This window comes from Aedes albopictus, chromosome 2, assembly GCF_035046485.1.
Source record: "Aedes albopictus strain Foshan chromosome 2, AalbF5, whole genome shotgun sequence".
NCBI classification, from domain to species: Eukaryota; Metazoa; Arthropoda; class Insecta; order Diptera; family Culicidae; genus Aedes; species Aedes albopictus.
The window spans coordinates 34,434,008-34,460,423 of record NC_085137.1 but is presented as its reverse complement, the minus strand read 5'-3'; the positions used below and the strand labels follow the sequence as shown (position 1 = coordinate 34,460,423).

The 26,416-nt window shown below is 41.3% G+C and overlaps 2 protein-coding genes across 4 annotated transcripts in view; one reads left to right on the top strand and one right to left on the bottom strand.

Annotated features, from left to right (window-relative positions):
- Positions 1 to 26,416, top strand: part of LOC109402509 (leucine-rich repeat-containing protein 15-like) — a 173,180-nt gene that overhangs the window by 121,492 nt on the left and 25,272 nt on the right. The gene's annotated exons all lie outside the window — the stretch shown is intronic.
- Positions 20,362 to 26,416, bottom strand: part of LOC109402501 (very long-chain-fatty-acid--CoA ligase bubblegum) — a 141,956-nt gene continuing 135,901 nt past the window's right edge. For all 3 annotated transcript variants that reach the window (XM_029876710.2, XM_062849458.1, XM_029876709.2), the window contains exons 9-10: positions 21,125 to 21,245; positions 20,362 to 21,034 (exon numbers count right to left, since the gene is read on the bottom strand). In XM_029876710.2, coding sequence (XP_029732570.2) covers positions 20,961 to 21,034; positions 21,125 to 21,245 — 195 coding nt within the window. In that variant the 3' untranslated portion in view covers positions 20,362 to 20,960. The remainder of the gene's footprint in view (positions 21,035 to 21,124; positions 21,246 to 26,416) is intronic.

The following is a 26,416-nucleotide window of genomic DNA, read 5'->3' as shown; positions in this document are numbered from 1 at the left end:
GTCCGCTAGGTGGCGCCAGGGTAAAAAATCTTCAAACTTCTATATCTCAGAATCCTGATAAGATAGAATGATGTCGTCATAAACAAAGTTCTTCAGCAAGCTAAAAACTGTCTGATAGTTGAGTCTTTGATTCGTGATTTATTCGCTAGGTAGCACCTAGGGATGTAGTACCGGTAGTACCGGTACCGAAAATCCCGGTTTTACCGACCAATTTTTGGTACCGAAATGCCGGTACTGACTGAACTTTGGTACCGGTACTTTCGGTACCGGGAAATCTATCCCGAAGCGCTGAAATCTGGTCATTAATATAGCTTATATGCAATGGAAATACGAAAACATTTTAAATCAAGTTTCTTTTGTCAAACAAACATTTCATACATGAAAACTTTCTGCAAATCCAGGGTTAAATGAACGTTGAATTTTGGAAATGGTTTACCTGGATTTACTAGCTTTGAATAAAACTTATTAGATTGGGGTTTCTAGTTTATTTCTTCAGTTTTTAGAATTCGTTGATAACATCGTCAAGAAAAAATCAATTATATCTTCTTCTGTCTCCATCTAGCAGCTAAAGGGTGATACGGTCAAAATTTGGTCACACAATTTGTTTCATAACTTGCGACTGCGTACACCAAAACAGCTGATTTTTGGACCAGTAATGGTACATTTTATGTAGCTTATACCATAAAATTTTCATCAAAATCGGTTTATTATTTGCGGAGATATTGTGAATCCTGAAAACTGCAATTTTCAAATTTTGTACAAAGAGGGTTAAAAAATAAGAACACACTTTTACTTTTTTATTTATAGAGCCGGAAATACTGAACCAATTTCAATGAAAATTTTTCTGTATGTAAAATATACATATCAAAATGTTGTGTAAAAATTTCATTCAATATGATCCAGCCGTTGCAAAGTTATATTAGTTTAGGTGGTCAAATTTTGTCAAATTTTGTCAAGTCAAGTCAAATTTTGGTCACACAATTTTTTTCATAACTTTAGACTGCGTACACCAAAACAGCTGATTTTGGATCAGTAATGGTGCATTATATGTAGCTTGTACCATAAAATTTTCATCAAAATCGGTCTAGTATTTGCGGAGATATTGTTGAACCCTGAGATCTGCAATTTTAAAATTTGGATTTACAAATAAGAACACATTTTCACTGTTTTATTTATAGAGCCAGAGATACTTAACCGATCTCAATGAAAATTTTCCTGTGTATGAAGAATGCATATCAAAATGTTGTGTAAAAATTTAATTCAATTTGATCCAGCCGTTACAAAGTTATATTTGCTTAAGTGGCACCCGGTCAGTTTTTTTTCATATTCAAACTGGTACAACTTTGAAAGTATTCATACAAAATGGCTCAAAATTTTACTAAGAACATATTTTCATAATAGTATTATACTGTAAAATGTTGATAAAAATCGGAGCAGTATTGGTAGTTCTATAATCAAAAGTGTGCTTTACTGACCTTAAATTTCCGAAAATTTACTATGGAGCGCCTTTGTACAAAATTTTAAAAAGGTAGGTCGATAGTTTTATCTATATATCAACCAATACTTAATCCATTTTGATGAAAATTTTATGGTATAAGCTACATATAATGTAGCATTACTGGTCCAAAAATTAGCTGTTTTGGTGTATGCAGTCTAAAGTTATGAAAAAAAATGTGTGACCAAATTTTGACCGTATCACCCTTTATTTATCTGATTTTGGTACATGTAAGATTGTTCCTATTTTTTTAAACTGTTCAAGATACTACCTGTGAAACTGCGCAGCAGCTCAACAATAGCACCATAAACAGTTTCATACAACTGATTTCTTTCAATTTCTTTCTATATTTGTTTATGCTTTAGTATTTGTTGGATAGATTTTATGACATCCCTGAAAACCGAATTTTACAAATGTTTGGTAAATTGTTGATTTACTGTACAAAATTGATTACTCTTCATTTTACTGAAACATTTCCAGTACCGGTATTTTACCGGTACTACCGGTACTGTAAGCCCCAGTACCGGAATACCGGTTCTCACCAAAAGTGGTCGGTACTACGACCCCTAGTAGCACCTTGTGTATTTATTTAAACACGTGTTTCTCGTTACTGTAATAATCTAAAAGCATGGCGTTTTCTGTAAAATTGTTCGGCAGCAATCAAAACATTCAAACAATTTTATCTCAAAAATCGGAAAACGTCCAGCAAATTCTTCCGAGAGTTAAGAGGAAGTAAGACGTATCTGGTGTCCTTGGATCTGATATTATTCGATAGGTTCCGTCTAATATTAACACCCTCATGAACAAGAAGTATTCCATTTTCAGCATAGTTCAGCAAGCTAAGAGTCATTTGGAATGATAGTAGACGTTGAGTACGGTGGTACAAGAAGGAATACCTTAACACCGTCTTTGACCCCCTGCATACAAATTTTGTCGCTCTACAATATTGCTTCTTTTGCTCCGTTTTTTCTTCCGGGAATGTCTCCGGCAATTTTTAAAGGAACTCTTCCGGGAATTTTTCCAGGAATTTCCCCGGGAATTCCGCCGGAAATTTATCCAAGAATTCCACTGAGAATTCCTCAAGAACTTCCAGAAATTTCTTTAGTAAATCTTCCGGGAATTCCTCTAGGACATCCTCCAATTTGTTTTTTTTTACTTATTCGTTTATTTGGAAGGCTCGGGCGCCACATGGGCATAACTGAGCCGATTTTTTTGGTTTTTACAATGGTTTTACATTTTACAATTTATTACTGCCTTAAAACTATGTTAGTTTGGAAGCCGAAGTACTCGCGGCTGTTTCGAGGTTAAGGATTGAAAAAAAAAAATAAAAAAAAATTGGGAAGTAGGGATTTATGGGTATAAAACTAAATTATTTACTAACTTATACTAAAACATTGATGGGACAATTGTCCATATCTGTAATGGAACCGAAAAGAAAGGACTTTATCGGTAGACAACGACAAGAAGAGGACAAACGGAAGGGGGGTGACGACAGACAGGGGCGAACAACCAAACCAAAAGGCGGACAACGAAAACAAGGAACGTACTACATCATACTCTGACATCAACACGTTTCAAAAACTGGTAAATCAGGTTCATGTATTCCAAATCAAGTCCTGCCAACATCCTCCGAAAATGTCTCCGGGAATTTCTCCAGAAAATCCTCCAGGAATTCTTTCAGGAATTCCTCCGGGGACTCCTCTGAAATTCCTTTGGCTGAATACGGTGTCCGTGTCTTTCTTTTACTAAGACGCCTTGCATCCAGTCGGCCGGAAATGTCGCGGTTTTCCATATGTTGCAGAATAATTGATGCAGTAGTTGTTCGGATACAGCGGCCGTTCGCTCGTTGCAACATGTTTACATTGCAACGAGTGAATGCCATTCGCTAAATTGCAACGTCACTTCGACACTAAAGTGCATCAAAATGCACTGACAGCATGACTTACAGCACACATTTGACACTTGATTGCTTTTTAATTGCAAAAACTTGTCAAATTTTGCAATTAGCGGACTTGCAACTAAAAAGCGTTGCAACGAGCGGGTTTGCAACGAGCGAACGGCCGCTGTACTACGGAGTCAGCTTTGAGCATCTCAGCTGAAATACGATCGACCCCTGGGGCTCTGTTCGATTTCATGCTACGGATTGTTTCTATCTCCTGCAGTGATGGAGCTTCGGTGTCGACACTCGTAATGCGTCGAACCCTTGGCGGATCATGCTGAGGTGTTGATGGCGTGACCGACACTTGAAGGGGTTTCCAAAGTGCTCGAAATGTTTCGACAATTTCTCCACCATTTGGAATTTACTTTCAATCCGGAGCACCTATGAGCACCTTTGAGCCTCTGGGCCTACCTCTGATGCGATGTCCTACCGGGTTCCAATCTAATGCTTGCCTGCGTATTTTGTTAAAGTATGATCGACTAACCTTCACTTTCACTCATGACTTTTAAAGTTCTGTCGCTATCAGCTATCGATAACATTGGCAATGGAGACCCGAGTTGGAGTTCCAATTATGAGGCCACCATGCACGAATCGTCTACCGCAAACATCTATTGATAAAGACCTGGAGCCATGGCCGTCCGCAGAAGGGGGGGGGGGGGTTTGTCGTTATACGGAACCAACCCCTCGCCCTTCTGCGCACAGGCTTCCCTCGAGCCGTTCAGTGTTCTCCACTGATACACACCAGGTTTCGCTGGCGTGTAACAGTAGTTTGAGTTTGAGTTGAAAATTCGTATTTTGGCGATTATTCTGACTGGTGTTGCCCATACATTTCTTAAGCCTTGTTCCCTAAGCAATGAGGAAGGGTATGAATCTGCTCATCAAACGTCTGAGCTGGAGGCTCAGGTATTGCGGGGTTGGGGAAGCCTCGACCCACTAAGCCATTTCCTTTGCCGCCATGCGCTACATCACGTCTCTTCGAGACCAGCTAGAAGGCATTGTTTCAGAGAGTCGCTGGTGCACTTCGCACCCTCGAAGTTAGCTGCGATTGGCGAGGCCTTGCAGCAAATCATGAAACTCTCTTTAAAGGAGACTCCAAGGTAATGTGCTGTGCAAGGAACTAAGTCAGTTGGAATGCAATTTATCCATGGCGCCTGTGGGTCCACCTTGCCTTGGTGTAGGGGCATTTGGGGTAATACGCACTGTCGAGGCAAAACGCACCCCCTTTGTTTTTCAGGGATTATCGGTTTTAGAGCTTTGAAACCTTATCAGTCTAATAGAACGTCTTAATAAATGAGCATCTGGAAAATTTTACATGTCTGCGTTACGTAATTAGTGAGAAAAATGAATAAAATTGAAAAGCACGATTCTGATGTAATTTTCCCGATCGTTTGTCGAATGATTTGATGGTGAAACATCTAATGCTGTTGTGTTTGTTCAGTTCATTGAGGGCAATGCTAAGCATAGGAAAAATAACTTAAACAGTAGTCTACGTAAATTATATGTTTTAAACTATTTTATTTTTTGCTATTGATTGGGGCAATATGCACTCCATTGGTTGGGGCAAAACGCACCTAAAGAAAACAAGCTGTAATAATATCTATGAGTGCTCTGTAAGTAATCGCAAACAAAATTGAGCTATTGTTTGTCTTAAAACCTTATAAAACATGCATTTTGTCTAAGAAGTAAAAAGATTTCTAAACTCGACGGTGCATCTTGCCTCAATGTTGTGGTGCGTCTTGCCCCTTTGTTTGAGTGCATCCTGCCCCATTGTTGTAGTGCATTTTACCCCGAGCAAGGGTGCATACTGCCCCGCATAAACATACGAAGCCGTAATGTTCGTCTTTACAAAAAACGTTATTTTCAAGAGTTGAACTGTATTAAGGCTGAAATTTTGTTTGGTTTCTCTTAGAATGAAAGTATATGCAATGAATGCATGCATTAAAACAATGAATTATTGCCTTTTTATATGCATTTGGACGCATCTTCCTTAAGTGGTGCGTATTACCCCAGAATCCCCTAACTGTCCCAAGCACGCAGCCATTTGTCTCCCGTGATAAGGATGTCAATTGGAACGCCATCTCGGCGGGTTTAAACTGACGAGATACCGTCTATGGTCGAACACCCCTTCCTGAAGCCGAGCAGATTACTTGCTTACACCCTCACCTCAACAATCCGTTGAGAATGATCTTCTCGATGTTCTCAATGTCGATCAAGCATAGTCTTTATTATACCAACGAACCTAACCTCAAAATGACTGACAATTCACAGGTCATTTTGACAGATGTAACATGAGCATGAAAAGGACGGCAACAAGATCGATAAAGTAGAATATATGATCCGCCTTTTTCGTGCATGTGTGTGGTCTGTCAAAATGACCTGAGAAATGTCAAACATTTCCATGGCTAGCTTTGTTGGTGTAATGAAGAATTGGTCGATATGACGAAAAGTTTCCGGATGGTGTCTGTATAGCAGATCTGAACATCCCAGTAGCTCCTACGATAGCTTTTCCAAGGATACCTTCGGAACAGTGAAGAGAATTGTCAGACAAAAGAGGCACAAAACAAGCAACAAAGAAAGTGCGACGATTACTCTTTATCCCTACTGGTGACAGATAATGACATGATCTCGAATTTTTTTATTGCAGACAAAACGGAAGCTGAATTTGTTGCTTACTTTTCAACTCGTGAATAATCAATTATTACTAACCCAAAGTCGAAACTGTTTGATGATAGAGCTTCACCAGAGTTGCAGTGTTTACCGACTCGAAGTTACCGTTAGAAAATCGCAATGCAAGGCTTAAAAATCTCTAAACTCGTGGTGTGCGATGTTAATCCCATTATTTTCAAGTTGGGACAAACTTATGTCACATGGGTTGTTTTGTCGCAACAAATACAGATTGCGACATTGTCATTATTGTTGCGCGATGGTTGAATTTTGATTCACTGCTTCGGAACTTCATCCGGACATGGGGCCTTACCTACGCTAAAGGATTCTGTCAGCCCCGCAAGTTCCTCAACGGCGCCTCCCTTCATCGCCAACACAAGTCCCCAGCGGTCCAACGAAAAAAAAAATCCAAGGACTCGAATCATGACGTGGAAACAGCCCTCTCGGTAGGAGCCATTACTCCTTGTCTTGTCCAGCACGACCCTAGTACCAACAATAGCCAGAACGACCTCGAGCATAGCCAATAGGATCCGACCCCACTGGTTCCGGAAACGGCTTCCTTATTCCACGGCCTAGGATTGAAGTTATCTGCTGTTACCGCCGGCCAGCACCTGCGTGAACTGCTCGATCCACCGCCGCCGCGGATGTGCATAGCAGCTACGTAAGAAGAATCCGTTTACCTTGACAACCACGAGTCCCTCGTAAGTGATAGACACAAACTTCTTACTATTTACCCATCGTCCATATCGCCGCCGTTTATCCGTCCCCACTCTGCAACTGCATGAAACTACAGTTGCTGGGATGCGTCCCTTTGGTTCAGGTTCAGTCGTGGTTCTTCTGATGGCCGGGAACCTTGGGTCTTTCGTTTGGTGCTCGTTGTTCGCGGATTTCCCGAAACAAATCAAACACTTTGGTCCTGTCAGGGACTTTACAGTCTCGTGGGTTTGTCCTGGTTCCAGACACCTGAAGCAAGCCTCCGATGGCTCGTATATGGTAATTTGTCGTACTGACCAACCCACCTTGAGCTTCCCAAATTTAACGGATATGTTAGCGCTCGTCACAGGCAGCTATACCAACGCTACCTATGTCCCTGAAGAGCCTTCCGTAGTCGAACGGCTACGGCGATCACCTGCACCTCGCACTGTTGCGGCAGTGCCGTGACGAGCTCTTCCGCGTAGTGATCTCATCTAAGGTTTTTCACCTTCAGAGTCGCTTCCGCTATAAGATCCCTCACCTCGACATACGTCAGACTCTTGTAGGCTGCGTCCTTGCACCCATTGTCGCGCTTGAATGCGAGGATCATTTCACCTGTACGAGTAAGTCTAATACTGCACACGTCAGCTCCCAGATTCACGAGCTCGGCGTCGCTCCACATAGTCTTCAAGGCGTCCGAGTACTTAGACTGTTCGGTCTTGATGATGAGCGCGCTTGGCACTTACTCTTCTACGCCTTCTTGGTTTGGCGTCCCTAACCTCTTCGACTTGCGTTTTTTTTTCTTTTTCCTCTTCCGCTCGAGTTTCGTCCAACCCCTTGGTTCGCCCTACTCTGAGGTTGCTGGGGGGCCTAACAACGGTCGCAATCCCCTGTTCCCTTCCATCCTGGACGAGCCAGCCTTTTAAGCCCACCCTTCCCAGCTTTCCGGGACGCCTGACTTGAGTCCGACTTGCCGACGTTACTGCCGACCTTCGGGTTTAGTATTCGCCTAGTCTTGCGGGCATCGCCAGACCGCTCCTCATCTGACGGCTGTTCAGCGGCGCTTCAGCGAGTGCTTATCAAATACAGTTGCATCCACCACACCTTTTGTGCTTCCTGCGAAAGCGAAGGCCTCCGTCTGGATAGACTTCGTAACCTTTGCTTTCGCCGGTTCTGCCACTGCTGCAGTTTTCACGAGTCTCTCATGATCTTGCTTGGCATCGTCTATCGATTTACGAAGTCGCATCAGGACCGCCTGAAAGCCTTGCTTATGTTGGATTTCTTGGACGTAAAGTCGATGATCTTGCCAAGCTGCTCTACCACCTCTATTGCAATCAGCCCATCTCTTTTTTTGGTTGATGGCCCTTGTCAACCACGCTCGGTCCATTATCTCCCCCGACAGGCTAGCCGGGAAATGAATCGGAACTTCCTACTCCAGACACCTCACTTCTCCTTAACGAAGACCTAGCCAACCCACTTCTTTTTTTTTTTTTTTTTACTTATTCGTTTATTTGGAAGGCTCGGGCGCCACATGAGCATAACTGAGCCGAAATCTTTTGTTTTTTGTTTTTGTTTTTTTTTACAATGATTTTACATTTTACAATTTATTACTGCCTTAAGCTATGTTAGTTTGGGAAGCCGAAGTACTCGCGGCTGTTTCGAGGTTAAGGATTGAGAAAAAAAAAATAAAATTGGGAAGGAGGGATTTATGGGTTTAAAACTAAATTATTTGCTAACTTATACTAAAACATTGATGGGACAAATTGTCCATATCTGTAACGGAACCAAAAAAAAGGACTTTATCGGTAGAAAACGACAAGAAGAGGACAAACGGAAGGGGGGTGACGACAGACAGGGGCGAACAACAAAACCAAAAGGCGGACAACGAAAACAAGGAACGTACTACATCAAACTCTGACATCAACACGTTTCAAAAACTGGTAAATCAGGTTCATGTATTCCAAATCAAGTCCTGCCAACACTTCTCTAACGGGTTTCTGTTGTTTTCCTCGGACCCGGAGAATTTCATGCAGCTCAGATCTGACCTCACGATACTCATTGCATCCCCACACGACATGTTCGATATCCTGGTAAGCTACGCTACAGACACAGAGATTGCTTTCTGAGAGCCCAATACGGAAGGTATGTGCATTCAACAAATAGTGGTTGGACATCAGCCGACACATTACACGAATGAAATCGCGGCCTAAATCCAACCCTTTGAACCATGGCTTCTTCGACACCTGTGGAATGATGGAGTGCAACCATCTACCCATCTCTCCATCTCTCCATTTGTGTTGCCAGCTGATCAAGGTCTCCTGACGGGCCATTGCAAAAAATTCGTCGAAGGCGATTTGACGCTCGTAAATATCGCCTTCGCTAGCGCCCACCTTAGCCAGAGAGTCCGCTTTCTCATTGCCCGGAATTGAGCAATGTGAAGGGACCCAAGCTATGGTGATGATGTATGAGCGTTTGGACAAAGCACTCAAGACTTGGCGTATTCCATTCAGGAAGTACGCTGAGTGCTTCATCGGTTTCATTGACCGAACAGCCTCCAGAGAGCTTAGACTGTCGGTAAAAATGAAGTAGTGCTCAGGTGGAAGAGTGCGAATGTACTCTAAGGTGTAGTATATAGCCGCTAGCTCAGCAATGTATACCGAACATGGCTTTTGAAGCATGTAGGTGGCGCTATGAAATTCGTTGTAGACACCGAAACCACTCGAATCATCGGTTTTCGAACCGTCTGTGAAGAACTGTCTGTCCCCGCTAACATGCCCGAACTTACTTGCAAAGATCTGTGGAATACCTACGGAACGAAAAGATTCCGGAATACCGGTGATCTCATCCTTCATAGAGAGATCAAAATCCACTGAGGAGCTGTCGAAGTTTGAGAAGTTGTCACGATTGGTGTTAACCGGAGATGGGCTTACCTCCAGCGTCATGTACCAGTAGTACACACTCATAAAACGAGTTTGAGGGTTCTGTTCGAGCAGCTTTTCGAAATTTTCTATGACCAATGGATTCACAACCTCGCATCGGATGAGGAACCGGAACGATAACTCCGCAAAGCGGTCTGTCAGAGGCTGTACACCAGCGAGTACCTCTAAACTCATAGTGTGAGTTGAGTTCATGCAACCTAACGCGATCCGAAGACAACGGTACTGAACCCGTTGAAGCTTCAGCAAGTGTGTTTTCGCCGCGGATTGAAAACAGAAGCTACCGTATTCTAAAACCGACAGAATGGTTGTTTGGTACAGCCTGATCAGATCTTCCGGATGTGCTCCCCACCATGTTCCGGTAATAGTTCGCATAAAGTTGATTCGCTTTTGGCATTTCTGTATCAGATACACAATGTGTTTCCCCCAGGTGCATTTGGAGTCGAACCAGACGCCGAGATATTGAGAAGACATGCTATGAGTGATTGTCTTACCCATCAGATGGAGCGGAAACTTTGCCGGTTTGTGTTTTTTAGAAAAGACAACCATCTCAGTTTTCTCCGGAGAGAATTCGATACCCAGCTTGAGAGCCCAAGTAGACAAATTGTCCAAAGTATCCTGTAGTGGTCCTTGCAGATCGACTGCTATTGATCCCGTTATAGAAACAACACAGTCATCCGCAAGCTGTCTTAACGTGCAATTTTCCATGAGACAATCATCTATGTCTCTAACATAAAAATTGTAAAGAAGGGGGCTTAGACATGAACCCTGGGGGAGACCCATGTAGCTAATTCGTGAAACTGTCAAGTCGCCATGAGTAAAACTCATCTGCTTCTCAAACAGCAAATTATACAAAAAGTTGTTCAAAATTGGTGAAAGGCCACTTTCGTGTAGTTTGTCGGAGAGAACATCGACACAAACTGAATCAAAAGCTCCCTTAATATCCAAAAATACTGAGCCCATTTGCTGCTTTTGAGCAAAGGCAAGCTGAATTTCTGAAGTAAGCAACGCAAGACAGTCGTTCGTTCCTTTGCCTCTGCGGAAACCAAATTGTGTATCAGACAACATGCCATTTGATTCAACCCATTTGTCCAGTCGAAAGAGAATCATCTTCTCTAACAACTTCCGCAGACAAGACAACATCGCGATTGGACGGTACGAATTATGATCCGACGCGGGTTTCCCGGGTTTTTGAATAGCTATCACTCTCACTTGCCTCCAATCATCCGGAATGATGTTGTTATCCAGGAACTGATTGAACAAGTTCAACAAGCGCCTCTTAGCGACGTCGGGGAGGTTTTTAAGCAAGTTGAACTTAATTCGATCCATTCCTGGAGCGGAATTGTTACATGAAAGAAGAGCAAGTGAGAATTCAACCATCGAAAACGGCCTATCCATGTCGTCCCTATCCTCGGAAACATCCCGAATTATTCGCTCCACGGGTACGGAATCTGGACAAACTTTTTTTGCGAACTTGAGAATCCACCGAGGAGAGCTTTCTCGATCCTCGTTTACCGACGACGCGTTACGCATTCTTCTCCCGACGTTCCAAAGAGTTCTCATTGATGTCTCGCGCGATAAACCCTCGACGAACCGACGCCAGTAACCGCTTTTCTTCGCCTTGATCAAGTTCTTGAACTTGCTTTCAAGGGAAACGTACCGCTTAAAGTTTTCAACCGAACCGCGTTTCCGAAACTCTTTGAACGCAGCGGATTTCTCGCGATAGATTTCTGTACACTCGCTATCCCACCACGGATTGGGGGGTTTCCTGCGAGCCGAAGGACCTGGAACTGGCCGACGTTGTGCCTGCAGCGCGCTACTGATGATCAGTTCTGATAGAAACTGATACTCTTCCCGCGGTGGAAGAATTTCTACCGATTGCTCACCGTCGATAATTGCTTCCGCGTACTTTCCCCAGTCAATGTGTTTCGTGAGGTCGTAGGAAATGTCAATAGATGGAGGTTGACGTGAACCATTGGAAATAGAAACAACGATCGGAAGGTGATCACTACCATGGGGATCCTGGATAACCTTCCATGTACACTCCAGCGATAGTGAGCTCGAACAGATTGAGAGGTCTAATCGGCTGTCTCTAGGACTGCCATCTTTAGCTGGAGGTGCCACTCGCGTAACTTCTCCGGTGTTCAAAATTGTCATGTTGAAGTCGTCGCAGAGGTCATATATCAAAGTTGAACGGCTGTCATCGTACAGTTCCCCCCAGCCTGTACCATGGGAGTTGAAATCTCCCATGAGCAGCCGTGGCTCAGGCATAACCGAGCAGATGTGGGCGAGATCCCTGCGAGATATCGCAGTTCTCGGTGGAAGATATATGGAGGCAACACTGAGGGTTTTACCTCGGATTGTCACCTCACATGCGACGGCTTCGATGCCTGTCATCGGTTGAAAATCGACTCTGTAAAATGAGTGCTGCTTTTTGATCCCTAAAAGCACCCCTCCGTACGAGTCGAACCGATCAAGACGGATAATGTTGAAATCGGAAAAAGGTAAGGTTACATCGGGTGTCAGCCATGTTTCGGATAGCGCAAAAACATCGCATTGTAAATTGTTAATTAAAAATTTGAAAGAGTCTAATTTTGGTACGATACTACGACAGTTCCAGTGTAGCACAGAAATCATATCTTCGACCTCGGTGGTTAAATTAGCCATCGAAAGATACGAATGTCGCAAGGAGGGGCATTTTAGAAGCCAACTGCTTCAAAAGAGGAGACACACAAGGAAGAAGTGCTTTGACAATGCTCTTCACTGAGTCAGAAGCATTAAAGAAGTTGAGGACGATGTCTACGATGCCAGAAAGCGTAAACATCGGAGCACCAAGAGGTTGTTCCTGGTTCTCCGAATGCTGTCCCTCAGGCTGAGAAGTCGAAAAAATTGGGACATCTGGGATTTTTGATGTTCCCGGGAGCGAAGGAAAGTCTCGTTCATCTTGGATTTTGAATCCAGGAGGTGAACGTTTGTTACCTTTTTTAACACTCTTAGAATTTGTCACGGTGGGTTGGGGGTCACTGCTAGGCAGATTCCGAGGTTTTTTGGTGGGTCTCTGGAGCCTCACCCGTTTTCTCGTTTCACCCTTAAAAACAAAGGGAACCCCGTCCCCGACCTCAGAGTCAGAGCCCTGATCATCGAGAGACAAAGACGAGTAGATGTTGCGTGATTCAACGACCGGAGCAGCTTGTCTCAGCATTTCGGCGTAGCTTCGCCTTGAACGCTGCTGCAACGATCGTTTTTGATGTTGTTTTCGCTGTATGTACTTCGGGCAAACATTGAGATCGTGTGGACGGTCGCTACCACAATAAACACACTTGGGCGGCGTTTTACACGCACCGTCCACATGTCTCTCCCCGCATGTTGCACAGCGAGGTTTATTGCTGCAGTACTGGGCGGTGTGGCCCAGCTGCTTGCAATTGATGCAATTCATTACCTTCGGTACATACAGCCTCACAGGTAGCCGAAGTTTGCCAATCACCAGCAGATCTGGTAATGCAGATCCGGAGAAGGTCACAGAAAATTCTTCAGATGGTGTGTAAACCTTCTTCTCGCCCTCCTGGGATACCGAATGCAGTTGCCGGCAATCCAGTATCTGGACAGGAGGTAGAGAAGGGTTATGGAAACGACCACAGCCTTGCATGATCGTTTCGCAGGTCAAAGATGCGTCGGCGACCTTCCCCGAAATCTCTATCGACGCGCTCGGTAGGTAAACGAAGTACTCAAGTGTAAACAACTCGCAGGCCACAATCTCATTAGCGTGTTTTCGGTCGCCTACTGTCACCCGAAGCTTAGCTGTACCGACCATGTCAATGGAGACAACGGAAGAATACCGCTTAGTCAGATCCTTGCTGATTTGAACGGTGTTCAAACGTTTGCCTTTGGGTCGGAAGAAAACAACATATGGCCCGCCAAAGTCGGGAGGGTAGGCCTTGAGGCGGGGGGACGTCGAAACAGATTTACCGTTGGTGTCCATTGGAGAAGCACCAGGGTGAAGGGGGGCAAAGGGGTTAGCATTTAAATCGCCTTGTTGGCTCGAGCAATCCGATGCCAATAACAAAGCTTCGTTGATGCGGTACGACGTACCCCCGCCATCGTCATCATCGCCCATTGTGGCAGCTAACTACCACCACGGGGCACTCACAAATCTTAAACTAACACTTATCACGGGGACGAAATAATAAAAAAAAACAAGGGACAAAATTAACTGTACAGGGAGAGTGAGGAAAAAAAAAGAGAAAAAAAAAACTGCTTATATACCAAATTAAATCTAATCAAAGAGTCAGTGGAGAGGGGGGAACAACGAGGGGTAACTTTGAATACTTAGCTTTGTGCTCTGTTTTGCCACAGGCTCGACGACGACAGGTCCAAGCGATGGGATCGCCCGCACTGGGAGGAGGCGAGCGGTGTGCGGCGGTTGAACGCTCTCTGCTCTTCTCTCGGTGGGCTGCTGCTGTCGACGACGATGAGCTTGGGTACTCACTGGAAGAAGCCGATCACGGCCGCGCGAGCGGCGTGGAATGCGGGGGGTGCTGCACTGCTGTGCTCGATAATCGGTCAATGCGCCACGTGATATAATGAAAACGTGAACTTTACTCAAACTAAACGAACTTTTGCGGCAAAAATTGTGGCCTCGCCAACCGCACGCGTCCCACTAGGGATGATTACTTAATAAACTTAATCACTCGGAAACACTAGCACGAAAATAGCCACCGAACTGGAGACAAACCGGACGAACGAAAAGTTGCGACTGTCTCGAACGAACGCTCGCCAAAGAGTGGCCAACCCACTTCTTGCGAAGGAGTTAGCACCACCGTTACCGGCACCGCTCGATTTCTGATTGTTGTTAAGTTGACTTATTTTGGATCCCACGAGTTGCACAGGAAAAAAGGTCCACCACGCCAGAGCCCTGCATTAACGCGGTAAAGAACGAAATACTGTGGGGGGTACCCAGGTACCCTACAGACTCCGTTAACGATCGAACATTGATTGATTGATTGATTTGTCTTTATTAGAGAGACTTTCAGCCCTTGGCTGGTTCGTCTCTAACGATCGAACATCTTTTTCATCCCCTTGATAACTCATTCCTCGGCACGGGTTGCTTGGCACCTTGAATTGGGGTTAGCAATCCTATTCTTGGCCTGCGACTACGCGGCTGACCCCCCAGTTTACGGGGAGGGGGGGCGGTGTTTGGCAGGCCCCGGGACTGTAATCCCTGCTGCGGCAGTCTTGCTGCCGTTGATGGTTAGATCTTTTTCCGAGGAGCGATCGCCAGGTCAGCAACCCACGATATGGTTCACAATCAATAAGCTCCTGGAAGTCTCATCGATAGCTCACCATTTTGCCCAAATGGTCCCACACCCTATCATATGCTTCTGCATCCTCTTCGTCATTTGCTCCAGTACGACGAAAATCAATAAAAGTAATTCAGTCTGTACAGGTCGCCTGTGATGATGTAAATAAATAAATGTAAATGTAAATTAGGCAGCGCTTCGCCAACAATATCAACTATGTTAATTTCTTCGAAGTCAGAGCATCATGAGGGAAATATTGGCATATCTAGCACTTTCAATCAAATTCATTGCAGTTGAAATCTAGATGAAGCCTCCTAGCCGTGCGATTAGGGTCACCAAGCTTCTAATCGCACCACGCTGTGGGGTGAGGGTTCGATTCCCGCTCCGGGTGATGAAACTTTTCGTGAGAATAGTTTCTTCTTCGTACCCACTGGTGCATGTTCCGTGTGTCCGTTGTCTAGTGTTAAGTATCGTTCAGTCTTCAGTCTGTACACACGGTGTGTTGAAACAGGATTATTATCGCACTTTCATGAACCTAAAGTATTTTTTCGTTATAAGTTAGCCTTAGCTGTATATATTAAGATTCTGGAGGTTAAAAAATCTTTCATCGGGGAAAATTAAAATAAATTCGATTTTAGTAGTTTACCACTTTTCCCATATGATATGGTATTACGCAAATCTGATGAACCTAAACTCCGCTAGAAAAAGTCTCCATTTCTATTAATAAATTTGAAACCATTTAGAGGGAAACGAATGTAAAAGTCTTGACAACGAGTTTAAATTTGTTTGGCGTTCGTTTCATGTGTCCAGCCCACTACAGTCTGCCGAAAGTCATAAATCATAAAAGTCTACATTTCTTCCATTTAATGGAGGTAAACTAATACTTCCCATTAGTGCGACTCATACATTTGAGGAAGCGCCATACACCTGTGACTCATACCATTTGCAGCACATACCCTTCATATACTAATTTGCCTGAAATGGCGGGTATTTGTTATACATACTTTGCATGTGAAACCACATCCACATGGACATTTGCTAAAAAATATTAGTCGACTATACTGAGCGTGCATGACCCATTTGTAAAAGTTCTGCCTCTGAACTGTTGAGGACTTTTGTCCATAGAAAATCTTAAAATTTTCTAAAACCTTTTTTCCTTGTTACTTCTAAAATGATACCTTTAGGGTTAAGTGGGCTGTGGAGTCTCAAATAACAAAAAGTTGACGTAAAATACATAAGATTGGCGTTGTTATATTATGTTAATGCATTCAAAAATGATTATTCAACATTTTGTTTAAAATAAGGCATACTGGGCCAAGGGGTGATACACAATTTATGTCACGCAAAAATCGACCTTTTTCAACCCCAAACCCCCCTCCCCCCTATGTCAGACTTTTTGTATTGGACCTCATAATTTTTTGTAGGAGTCGTCACGTTCTGCAAAACCCCCCTCCCCCCTATGAGCGTGACGTAATTTGTGAACGGCCCCAAGTTAAAACGGGTGGAGTAAGAAGAAACACCGGGTTAACGTGATATTATCTAGACATGATAAGCAATTTGAATGTCGTAACAGTTTTTTTAAATCAAACAACCATTTGGTCAAGGATAATTATACAAATTGTATTGAAATCTTATTCAAAACATCACAAGTTTTTATTAAGGATTTACTGAATGCAACGCATGCTTAATATATGTCAATGTGAATGACATCTTATAGTATAAGCCTAAAATATATTGGAAACATATCAATTTGCAAGTAATCTAATGAATTTCAATAATGGTAGTCTCGTGCAGTGACTTTTTTCACTGTAGTTTTATTTAATAAGACTCTTTGGTCTTGATAAAAACTTCATGCATTTTAATGGTTTAAATGTTATGACTGCATAACATAAAGTTTCTTTTTCCCAAGTAAAATCCCTTCATTTTTGCAAAGTGAGTTTGACAACAGATTCAGTATGGGGAGAAATGTCACTTGTCCATGCAGAGCGTGATAAAAACGAATTAAAAAGTCACCCGTACACTCGATACCTTCCAACCATATTCTATGTGTTATATCTATTTAGCAATCTAAATCTATAAATTGATTCCGAAATGAAGCATAAAATAACTAATAAAGTTCTTAATAAGTTGTATTGAAACCTAAAATAGAGTCAATCATGTCTCACTTTACACATCTCTGTTGTTGTTGTTTTTTTTTTTTTTTTTTTTGAAATATATTTTATGACATTCCCAGAACATTGTTGTCTTTTTAATATTGTTCTACATTTTCAATTTTCACTTTAGATTTTCATCTGTAGATTAAGTTAAATTTGATCTCAGCATAAACAACAATGGACATATCTAAAACTAAGCAAAAAAGAAAATAGAGTTAAGGACTGTTCCTTTTAATTGCACTACGATTTTGCATTCTTTGAAAGATATTTCAACCTCAACTGTTAGGTCATCTTCAGTGTCTCGTACTTAATCCGATATTCTGTTTACGTGCATGTATTCCGCTAACATGCCCAGATTCATCATTATCAAATCTAAAACTGTTTCAATCATACATTGATCGATTTTACAATAAAAAAGTGATTACATATGCTTACCTTAAAGTACGTGTATCAAAGGCATGTGCCGAAAGAGTAATCGAAAGCTATTCTCTAAGGGCTGATTTCTTCACCTCTGATTAATCGGTAAACCAAGCTTACCCATATAAGGTACACCGGGGCAAGTTGAAACGGGTGGGGCAAGATGAAACAGTGGGTTAACATGATGTTTTCTTATGATGATAAACAGTTTGATCGCCATAACACATAGTTTTTGATTTAAACAATCTTTTAACGAAGAAAAAATTTACAAATTGTATTGAAATCTATTTCAAAACTTCGTGTTTCATCTTGCCCCACCCGTTTCAACTTGCCCCGGTGTACCTTACTTAAACCTGGTTTAACGCTTAAGCCAGGGTGAAAAAATCGTGTCTATGTGTCCGACATGCAAATAAAAGTATTCATAGCATGAATTTTCACTTGTTAGTAAAACATCGAGCTCTGCAAAATCAGAGCACAATATACATAAAAGTTCTTGTTATATTCGAAGAGTTATAAGTATTTCTGCTAAACTAGCTCAAAACAAGTTAATTTGCAGTTAACATGAATGTTAAAAAATACGCGTGATTAAGTCACCATATTTGTTTAATGATTTCCCAATCGAAGCATCTTTCCTGGCCGTGTGGTCGTCGTTTAGGTGCATCGTAACATGATTTGGCATGCAAAGTATGTGCAACTAATACCCACCATTACAGGCGAATTAGCACATGAAGAGTATGTGCTGCAAATGGTATGAGTCACAGATGTATGGCGCTTCCTCAAATGTATGAGTCGCACTAATGGGCACAAATGGAGGATAACGTGCCTCTGGAGCCGGCCCTCTGATAGTTTACCTCCATTAAATGGAAGAAATGTAGACTTTTATGATTTATGACTTTCGGCAGACTGTAGTGGGCTGGACACATGAAACGAACGCCAAACAAATTTAAACTCGTTGTCAAGACTTTTACATTCGTTTCCCTCTAAATGGTTTCAAATTTATTAATAGAAATGGGGACTTTTTCTAGCGGAGTTTAGGTTCATCAGATTTGCGTAATACCATATCATATGGGAAAAGTGGTAAACTACTAAAATCGAATTTATTTTAATTTTCCCCGATGAAAGATTTTTTAACCTCCAGAATCTTAATATATACAGCTAAGGCTAACTTATAACGAAAAAATATTTTAGGTTCATGAAAGTGCGATAATAATCCTGTTTCAACACACCGTGTACAGCTTCTGGCTGAAGACGGTGTCCGTGTCTTTAGATTAAAATAATGTACTTTTACAACTGAATTGGTACTTCTAATAAATTTATCTCTTCCTGCTACCTTTCTGTCTTTTGACGAACTTTTAAAAACAAAAATCGAGCACACGTACATTTGTTACAGATAAGCTCAAAGATCTCAGCTTCCCTAAATTCACAGACCATGTTCCGAAACATATCTGACTAACCACTTCTCAAACTTCTCAATAGCAACTTTTTTATCGATGTGTGCTTTCCCGGCAAAAGTTAGCAAACCTCACCCTCGAAAAGCCAAAAATCGAATGCAAGCAACAAAGTTCCATCTTTTCTGCATAGAATACCAACTAGCCGAACCATGATGCCCAGCTCGTTTACACAGCTCAAACAACCGCACGTACTAGAACGGGACGAGATTGTACCTACCAGAGAAACACAATGCCAAGAGCCAACGGAATGCAAAGGGAAAGAACACACCAGTCTTTGGTAATCTCTCACCCAAAACTATTGTGTTCAGCCAAGGAGAAAGCCAAGAAGTTTCGATGCGGCAGCAGTAGCGCTGGCACCAGCACTAGGAAAGTTTAATATTTCACTAATAGCTTCCAGGGCTGGAAAAGTTCACCGATATGCTTCACGCACCACTACGACGACCAGAGCCAGGACGACAAAGACTCTATTATCTCTCAACGAAGCAACACGAGCTGGATGTGATGAATTTTAAATGCCCCACTAGCATAGTGAAATGGGGTGGCACAAGTCATCGGTTTTCAGCTTCTAAGGTTCAGGAAAAGAACAAAAAGTTTTACCATCGAACCGAACAGCAGTGGCGGGTGCTGGGCATTCTGGCATACGATCTTTCTTACATCGCCATGTGCCTAAACTTTGAACTCATTCAGTCGTGTGCACAGTGGGGGCGAAGTAAGGAAAACTTGGTGTTATATCTTAGCTATCCCGCCAGAGTTTCGTTTTTGATGTTTAAAGCACAGACAAACAGACGTAACACTCTTCAAAACGGCTTGGCACATGCATTTAACGATCAATTCAAATTTCATTCGATTTGCGCGATAGTTCCACCAGATCCGCTAGTGTTCGATCGCTTTGACGTTTGCCAGTGTACACGTTACTGAATGATGCAAACGCAAATTACAGGCAATTTGTGTAGTAGTGTGCGTGTCAGCAAAACGTCAAATCGAAATCCATTATGGCCGACAGTGTCGCGCGTGGTTCTACCAACAGGTGGCAGTGTGCTCATGAAAATGACACCGGGCAAAAGTTTTTGGTGAATTTCCTCTAAGAGGTACGTCTGTTTGTCTGTGTTTAAAGTATTGATTCTACAAAAAATCTGTCAAGAAATTCAGGCTTCTATGCCAAGAATGGAATGTGGATTTATTCTTTTTTTTTTCAATATCTACCCACTGTGCAACAGTCAGCTTGCTTTGTCATTCTTCTCAGGCGGAAATCGCTGTTCAGCGTTCTATGTTTGGTCAGGACTGTTCTCATTATTTCCCCATTAAACTTAAATCACTTATAAGAAAATTGATTTTATTCAATTATTAGCTAACCATCGCTCTGTGCGCGCGCTCTCTTTCTAGTTCCGCTCTTCCTCTGTGTGTCTCACCCGCTGTTCGAGTGATTCCCTCATAGAGTAAGCTTCGTACATATCACTCGCATCCACATCTCGATAACAGTAATGATCCTAATGAGGTAATAATTACATCCTAAAATGGAATCCTATTTACAGGAGCCGTCTTCTGCCGCCTATTGTTCCGTTGTCCGGCTCTCTCGCGGTGTCTGAGCCTCTCGTTTTCCCGGATTGTACGCGAAATTGCAAAATATAATATCACCAACTAATCCTAAGCTATTGGACCCACCAAACGGCGCGCGGTTCAGGTGTTCGACGTGTAAATTTCTCTACTAGAGTAATATGTGGCTAACAGAAGTAATAGTGTCTTTAAGTCCCATTGCTAGCGGCGTTGCTGGCAACGCCCATTAGCAAAAAACAAAAAAAAAAATAAACAAAGATATAAAAATTCAAAACGAAACAAAAAATTATAACATTATATCAACAGCAGCAGCATCTTTTTCTGTCTTTTGTTTTTGGTACCAGCGGCAAGTGTCCAATCATCAGGCGTAGAACTTTTCAATTATGTCATCGTACTTCTTGTTAACTATGTTTCGCTTCACCTTTAGGGTTGGGCCTGTTGGACGAAAACAAAAACGGGAATACGTGGATTAACGGTTACGAAATGCGTGAATATGATTTATGGGCCCAGCGGGGGAAGACTTACCGAGTTCTCCTCCGGGCACCGAGAAGTCAGCCGATAGCAGAGTGAATTTTTGTACTTTTTGGGCGTTGGAAATAGCTTTCTTGTTGGCGCGATCGATACCCTCCTGAATGGCTTGAAGCACCTGCAAAAAATAATGAGACGTTAAGCTTGTTGAAGAGCAAAAATTTTGATCGGGTTTGGATTGGATATGAATTGCATTTGAGTTGGATTTGGATTGGAATTGGATTGGATTTGGATTGGATTTGGATTGGATTTGGATTTGATTTGGATTTGGATTTGGATTTGGATTGGATTTGGATTGGATTTGGATTGGATTTGGATTGGATTTGGATTGGATTTGGATTGGATTTGGATTGGATTTGGATTGGATTTGGATTGGATTTGGATTGGATTTGGATTGGATTTGGATTGGATTTGGATTGGATTTGGATTGGATTTGGATTGGATTTGGATTGGATTTGGATTGGATTTGGATTGGATTTGGATTGGATTTGGATTGGATTTGGATTGGATTTGGATTGGATTTGGATTGGATTTGGATTGGTTTTGGATTGGTTTTGGATTGGATTTGGATTGGATTTGGATTGGATTTGGATTGGATTTGGATTGGATTTGGATTGGATTTGGATTGGATTTGAATTGGATTTGGGTTTGGATTGGAATTGGATTGGATTTGGATTGGATTTGGATTGGATTTGGATTGGATTTGGATTGGATTTGGATTGGATTTGGATTGGATTTGGATTGGATTTGGATTGGATTTGGATTGGATTTGGATTGGATTTGGATTGGATTTGGATTGGATTTGGATTGGATTTGGATTGGATTTGGATTGGATTGGATTTGGATTGGATTTGGATTGGATTTGGATTGGATTTGGATTGGATTTGGATTTGGATTGGATTTGGATTGGATTTGGATTGGATTTGGATTGGATTTGGATTGGATTTGGATTGAATTTGGATTGGATTTGGATTGGATTTGGATTGGATTTGGATTGGATTTGGATTGGATTTGGATTGGATTTGGATTGGATTTGGATTGGATTTGGATTGGATTTGGATTGGATTTGGATTGGATTTGGATTGGATTTGGATTGGATTTGGATTGGATTTGGATTGGATTTGGATTGGATTTGGATTGGATTTGGATTGGATTTGGATTGGATTTGGATTGGATTTGGATTGGATTTGGATTGGATTTGGATTTGATTTGGATTGGATTTGGATTGGATTTGGATTGGATTTGGATTGGATTTGGATTGGATTTGGATTGGATTTGGATTGGATTTGGATTGGATTTGGATTGGATTTGGATTGGATTTGGATTGGATTTGGATTTGGATTGGATTTGGATTGGATTTGGATTGGATTTGGATTGGATTTGGATTGGATTTGGATTGGATTTGGATTGGATTTGGATTGGATTTGGATTGGATTTGGATTGGATTTGGATTGGATTTGGATTGGTTTTGGATTGGTTTTGGATTGGATTTGGATTGGATTTGGATTGGATTTGGATTGGATTTGGATTGGATTTGGATTGGATTTGGATTGGATTTGAATTGGATTTGGGTTTGGATTGGAATTGGATTGGATTTGGATTGGATTTGGATTGGATTTGGATTGGATTTGGATTGGATTTGGATTGGATTTGGATTGGATTTGGATTGGATTTGGATTGGATTTGGATTGGATTTGGATTGGATTTGGATTGGATTTGGATTGGATTTGGATTGGATTTGGATTGGATTTGGATTGGATTGGATTTGGATTGGATTTGGATTGGATTTGGATTGGATTTGGATTGGATTTGGATTTGGATTGGATTTGGATTGGATTTGGATTGGATTTGGATTGGATTTGGATTGGATTTGGATTGAATTTGGATTGGATTTGGATTGGATTTGGATTGGATTTGGATTGGATTTGGATTGGATTTGGATTGGATTTGGATTGGATTTGGATTGGATTTGGATTGGATTTGGATTGGATTTGGATTGGATTTCGATTGGATTTGGATTGGATTTGGATTGGATTTGGATTGGATTTGGATTGGATTTGGATTGGATTTGGATTGGATTTGGATTGGATTTGGATTGGATTTGGATTGGATTTGGATTGGATTTGGATTTGATTTGGATTGGATTTGGATTGGATTTGGATTGGATTTGGATTGGATTTGGATTGGATTTGGATTGGATTTGGATTGGATTTGGATTGGATTTGGATTGGATTTGGATTGGATTTGGATTGGATTTGGATTTGGATTGGATTTGGATTGGATTTGGATTGGATTTGGATTGGATTTGGATTGGATTTGGATTGGATTTGGATTGGAATTGGATTGGATTTGGATTGGATTTGGATTGGATTTGGATTGGATTTGGATTTGATTTGGATTTGGATTTGGATTGGATTTGGCTTGGATTTGGATTGGATTTTGATTGGATTTGGATTGGATTTGGATTGGAATGGATTGGATTTGGATTGGATTTGGATTGGATTTGGATTGGATTTGAGATGGATTTGGATTGGATTTGGATTGGATTTGGATTGAATTTGGATTGGATTTGGATTGGATTTGGATTGGATTTGGATTGGATTTGGATTGGATTTGGATTGGATTTGGATTGGATTTGGATTGGATTTGGATTGGATTTGGATTGGATTTGGATTGGATTTGGATTGGATTTGGATTGGAATTGGATTGGATTTGGATTGGATTTGGATTGGATTTGGATTGGATTTGGATTGGATTTGGATTGGATTTGGATTGGATTTGGATTGGATTTGGATTGGATTTGGATTGGATTTGGATTGGATTTGGATTTGGATTGGATTTGGATTGGATTTGGATTGGATTTGGATTGGATTTGGATTGGATTTGGATTGGAATTGGATTGGATTTGGATTGGATTTGGATTGGATTTGGATTGGATTTGGATTGGATTTGGATTTGATTTGGATTTGGATTGGATTTGGCTTGGATTTGGATTGGATTTTGATTGGATTTGGATTGGATTTGGATTGGAATGGATTGGATTTGGATTGGATTTGGATTGGATTTGGATTGGATTTGGATTGGATTTGGATTGGATTTGGATTGGATTTGGATTGGATTTGGATTGGATTTGGATTGGATTTGGATTGGATTTGGATTGGAATTGGATTGGATTTGGATTGGATTTGGATTGGATTTGGATTGGATTTGGATTGGATTTGGATTGGATTTGGATTGGATTTGGATTGGATTTGGATTGGATTTGGATTGGATTTGGATTGGATTTGGATTTGGATTGGATTTGGATTGGATTTGGATTGGATTTGGATTGGATTTGGATTGGATTTGGATTGGAATTGGATTGGATTTGGATTGGATTTGGATTGGATTTGGATTGGATTTGGATTGGATTTGGATTGGATTGGATTTGGATTGGATTTGGATTGGATTTGGATTGGATTTGGATTGGATTTGGATTGGATTTGGATTGGATTTGGATTGGATTTGGATTGGATTTGGATTGGATTTGGATTGGATTTGGATTTGGATTGGATTTGGATTGGATTTGGATTGGATTTGGATTTGGATTGGATTTGGATTGGATTTGGATTGGATTTGGATTGGATTTGGATTGGATTTGGATTGGATTTGGATTGGATTTGGATTGGATTTGGATTTGATTTGGATTGGATTGGATTTGGATTGGATTTGGATTGGATTTGGATTGGATTTGGATTGGATTTGGATTGGATTTGGATTGGATTTGGATTGGATTTGGATTGGATTTGGATTGGATTTGGATTGGATTTGGATTGGATTTGGATTGGATTTGGATTGGATTTGGATTGGATTTGGATTGGATTTGGATTGGATTTGGATTGGATTTGGATTGGATTTGGATTGGATTTGGATTGGATTTGGATTTGGATTGGATTTGGATTGGATTTGGATTGGATTTGGATTGGATTTGGATTGGAATTGGATTGGATTTGGATTGGATTTGGATTGGATTTGGATTGGATTTGGATTGGATTTGGATTTGATTTGGATTTGGATTTGGATTGGATTTGGCTTGGATTTGGATTGGATTTTGATTGGATTTGGATTGGATTTGGATTGGAATGGATTGGATTTGGATTGGATTTGGATTGGATTTGGATTGGATTTGGATTGGATTTGGATTTGGATTTGGATTTGGATTTGGATTTGGATTTGGATTTGGATTTGGATTGGAATTGGATTGGAATTGGATTGGATTTGGATTGGATTTGGATTGGATTTGAATTGGATTTGGGTTTGGATTGGAATTGGATTGGATTTGGATTGGATTTGAATTGGATTTGGATTGGATTTGGATTGGATTTGGATTGGATTTGGATTGAATTTGGATTGGATTTGGATTGGATTTGGATTGGATTTGGATTGGATTTGGATTGGATTTGGATTGGATTTGGATTGGATTTGGATTGGATTTGGATTGGATTTGGATTGGATTTGGATTGGATTTGGATTGGATTTGGATTGGATTTGGATTGGATTTGGATTGGATTTGGATTGGATTTGGATTGGATTTGGATTGGATTTGGATTCGAATTGGATTGGATTTTGATTGGATTTTGATTGGATTTTGATTGGATTTGGATTGGATTTGGATTGGATTTGGATTGGATTTGGATTGGATTTGGATTGGATTTGGATTGGATTTGGATTGGATTTGGATTGGATTTGGATTGGATTTGGATTGGATTTGGATTGGATTTGGATTGAATTTGGATTGAATTATGATTGGATTTGGATTGGATTTGGATTGGATTTGGATTGGATTGGATTTGGATTGGATTTGGATTGGATTTGGATTGGATTTGGATTGGATTTGGATTGGATTTGCATTGGATTTGGATTGGATTTGGATTGGATTTGGATTGGATTTGGATTGGATTTGGATTGGATTTGGATTGGATTTGGATTGGATTTGGATTGGATTTGGATTGGATTTGGATTGGATTTAGATTGGATTTGGATTGGATTTGGATTGGATTTGGATTGGATTTGGATTGGATTTGGATTGGATTTGGATTGGATTTTTGGATTTGGATTGGATTTGGATTGGATTTGGATTGGATTTGGATTGGATTTGGATTGGATTTGGATTGGATTTGGATTGGATTTGGATTGGATTTGGATTGGATTTGGATTGGATTTGGATTGGATTTGGATTGGATTTGGATTGGATTTGGATTGGATTGGATTTGGATTGGATTTGGATTGGATTTGGATTGGATTTGGATT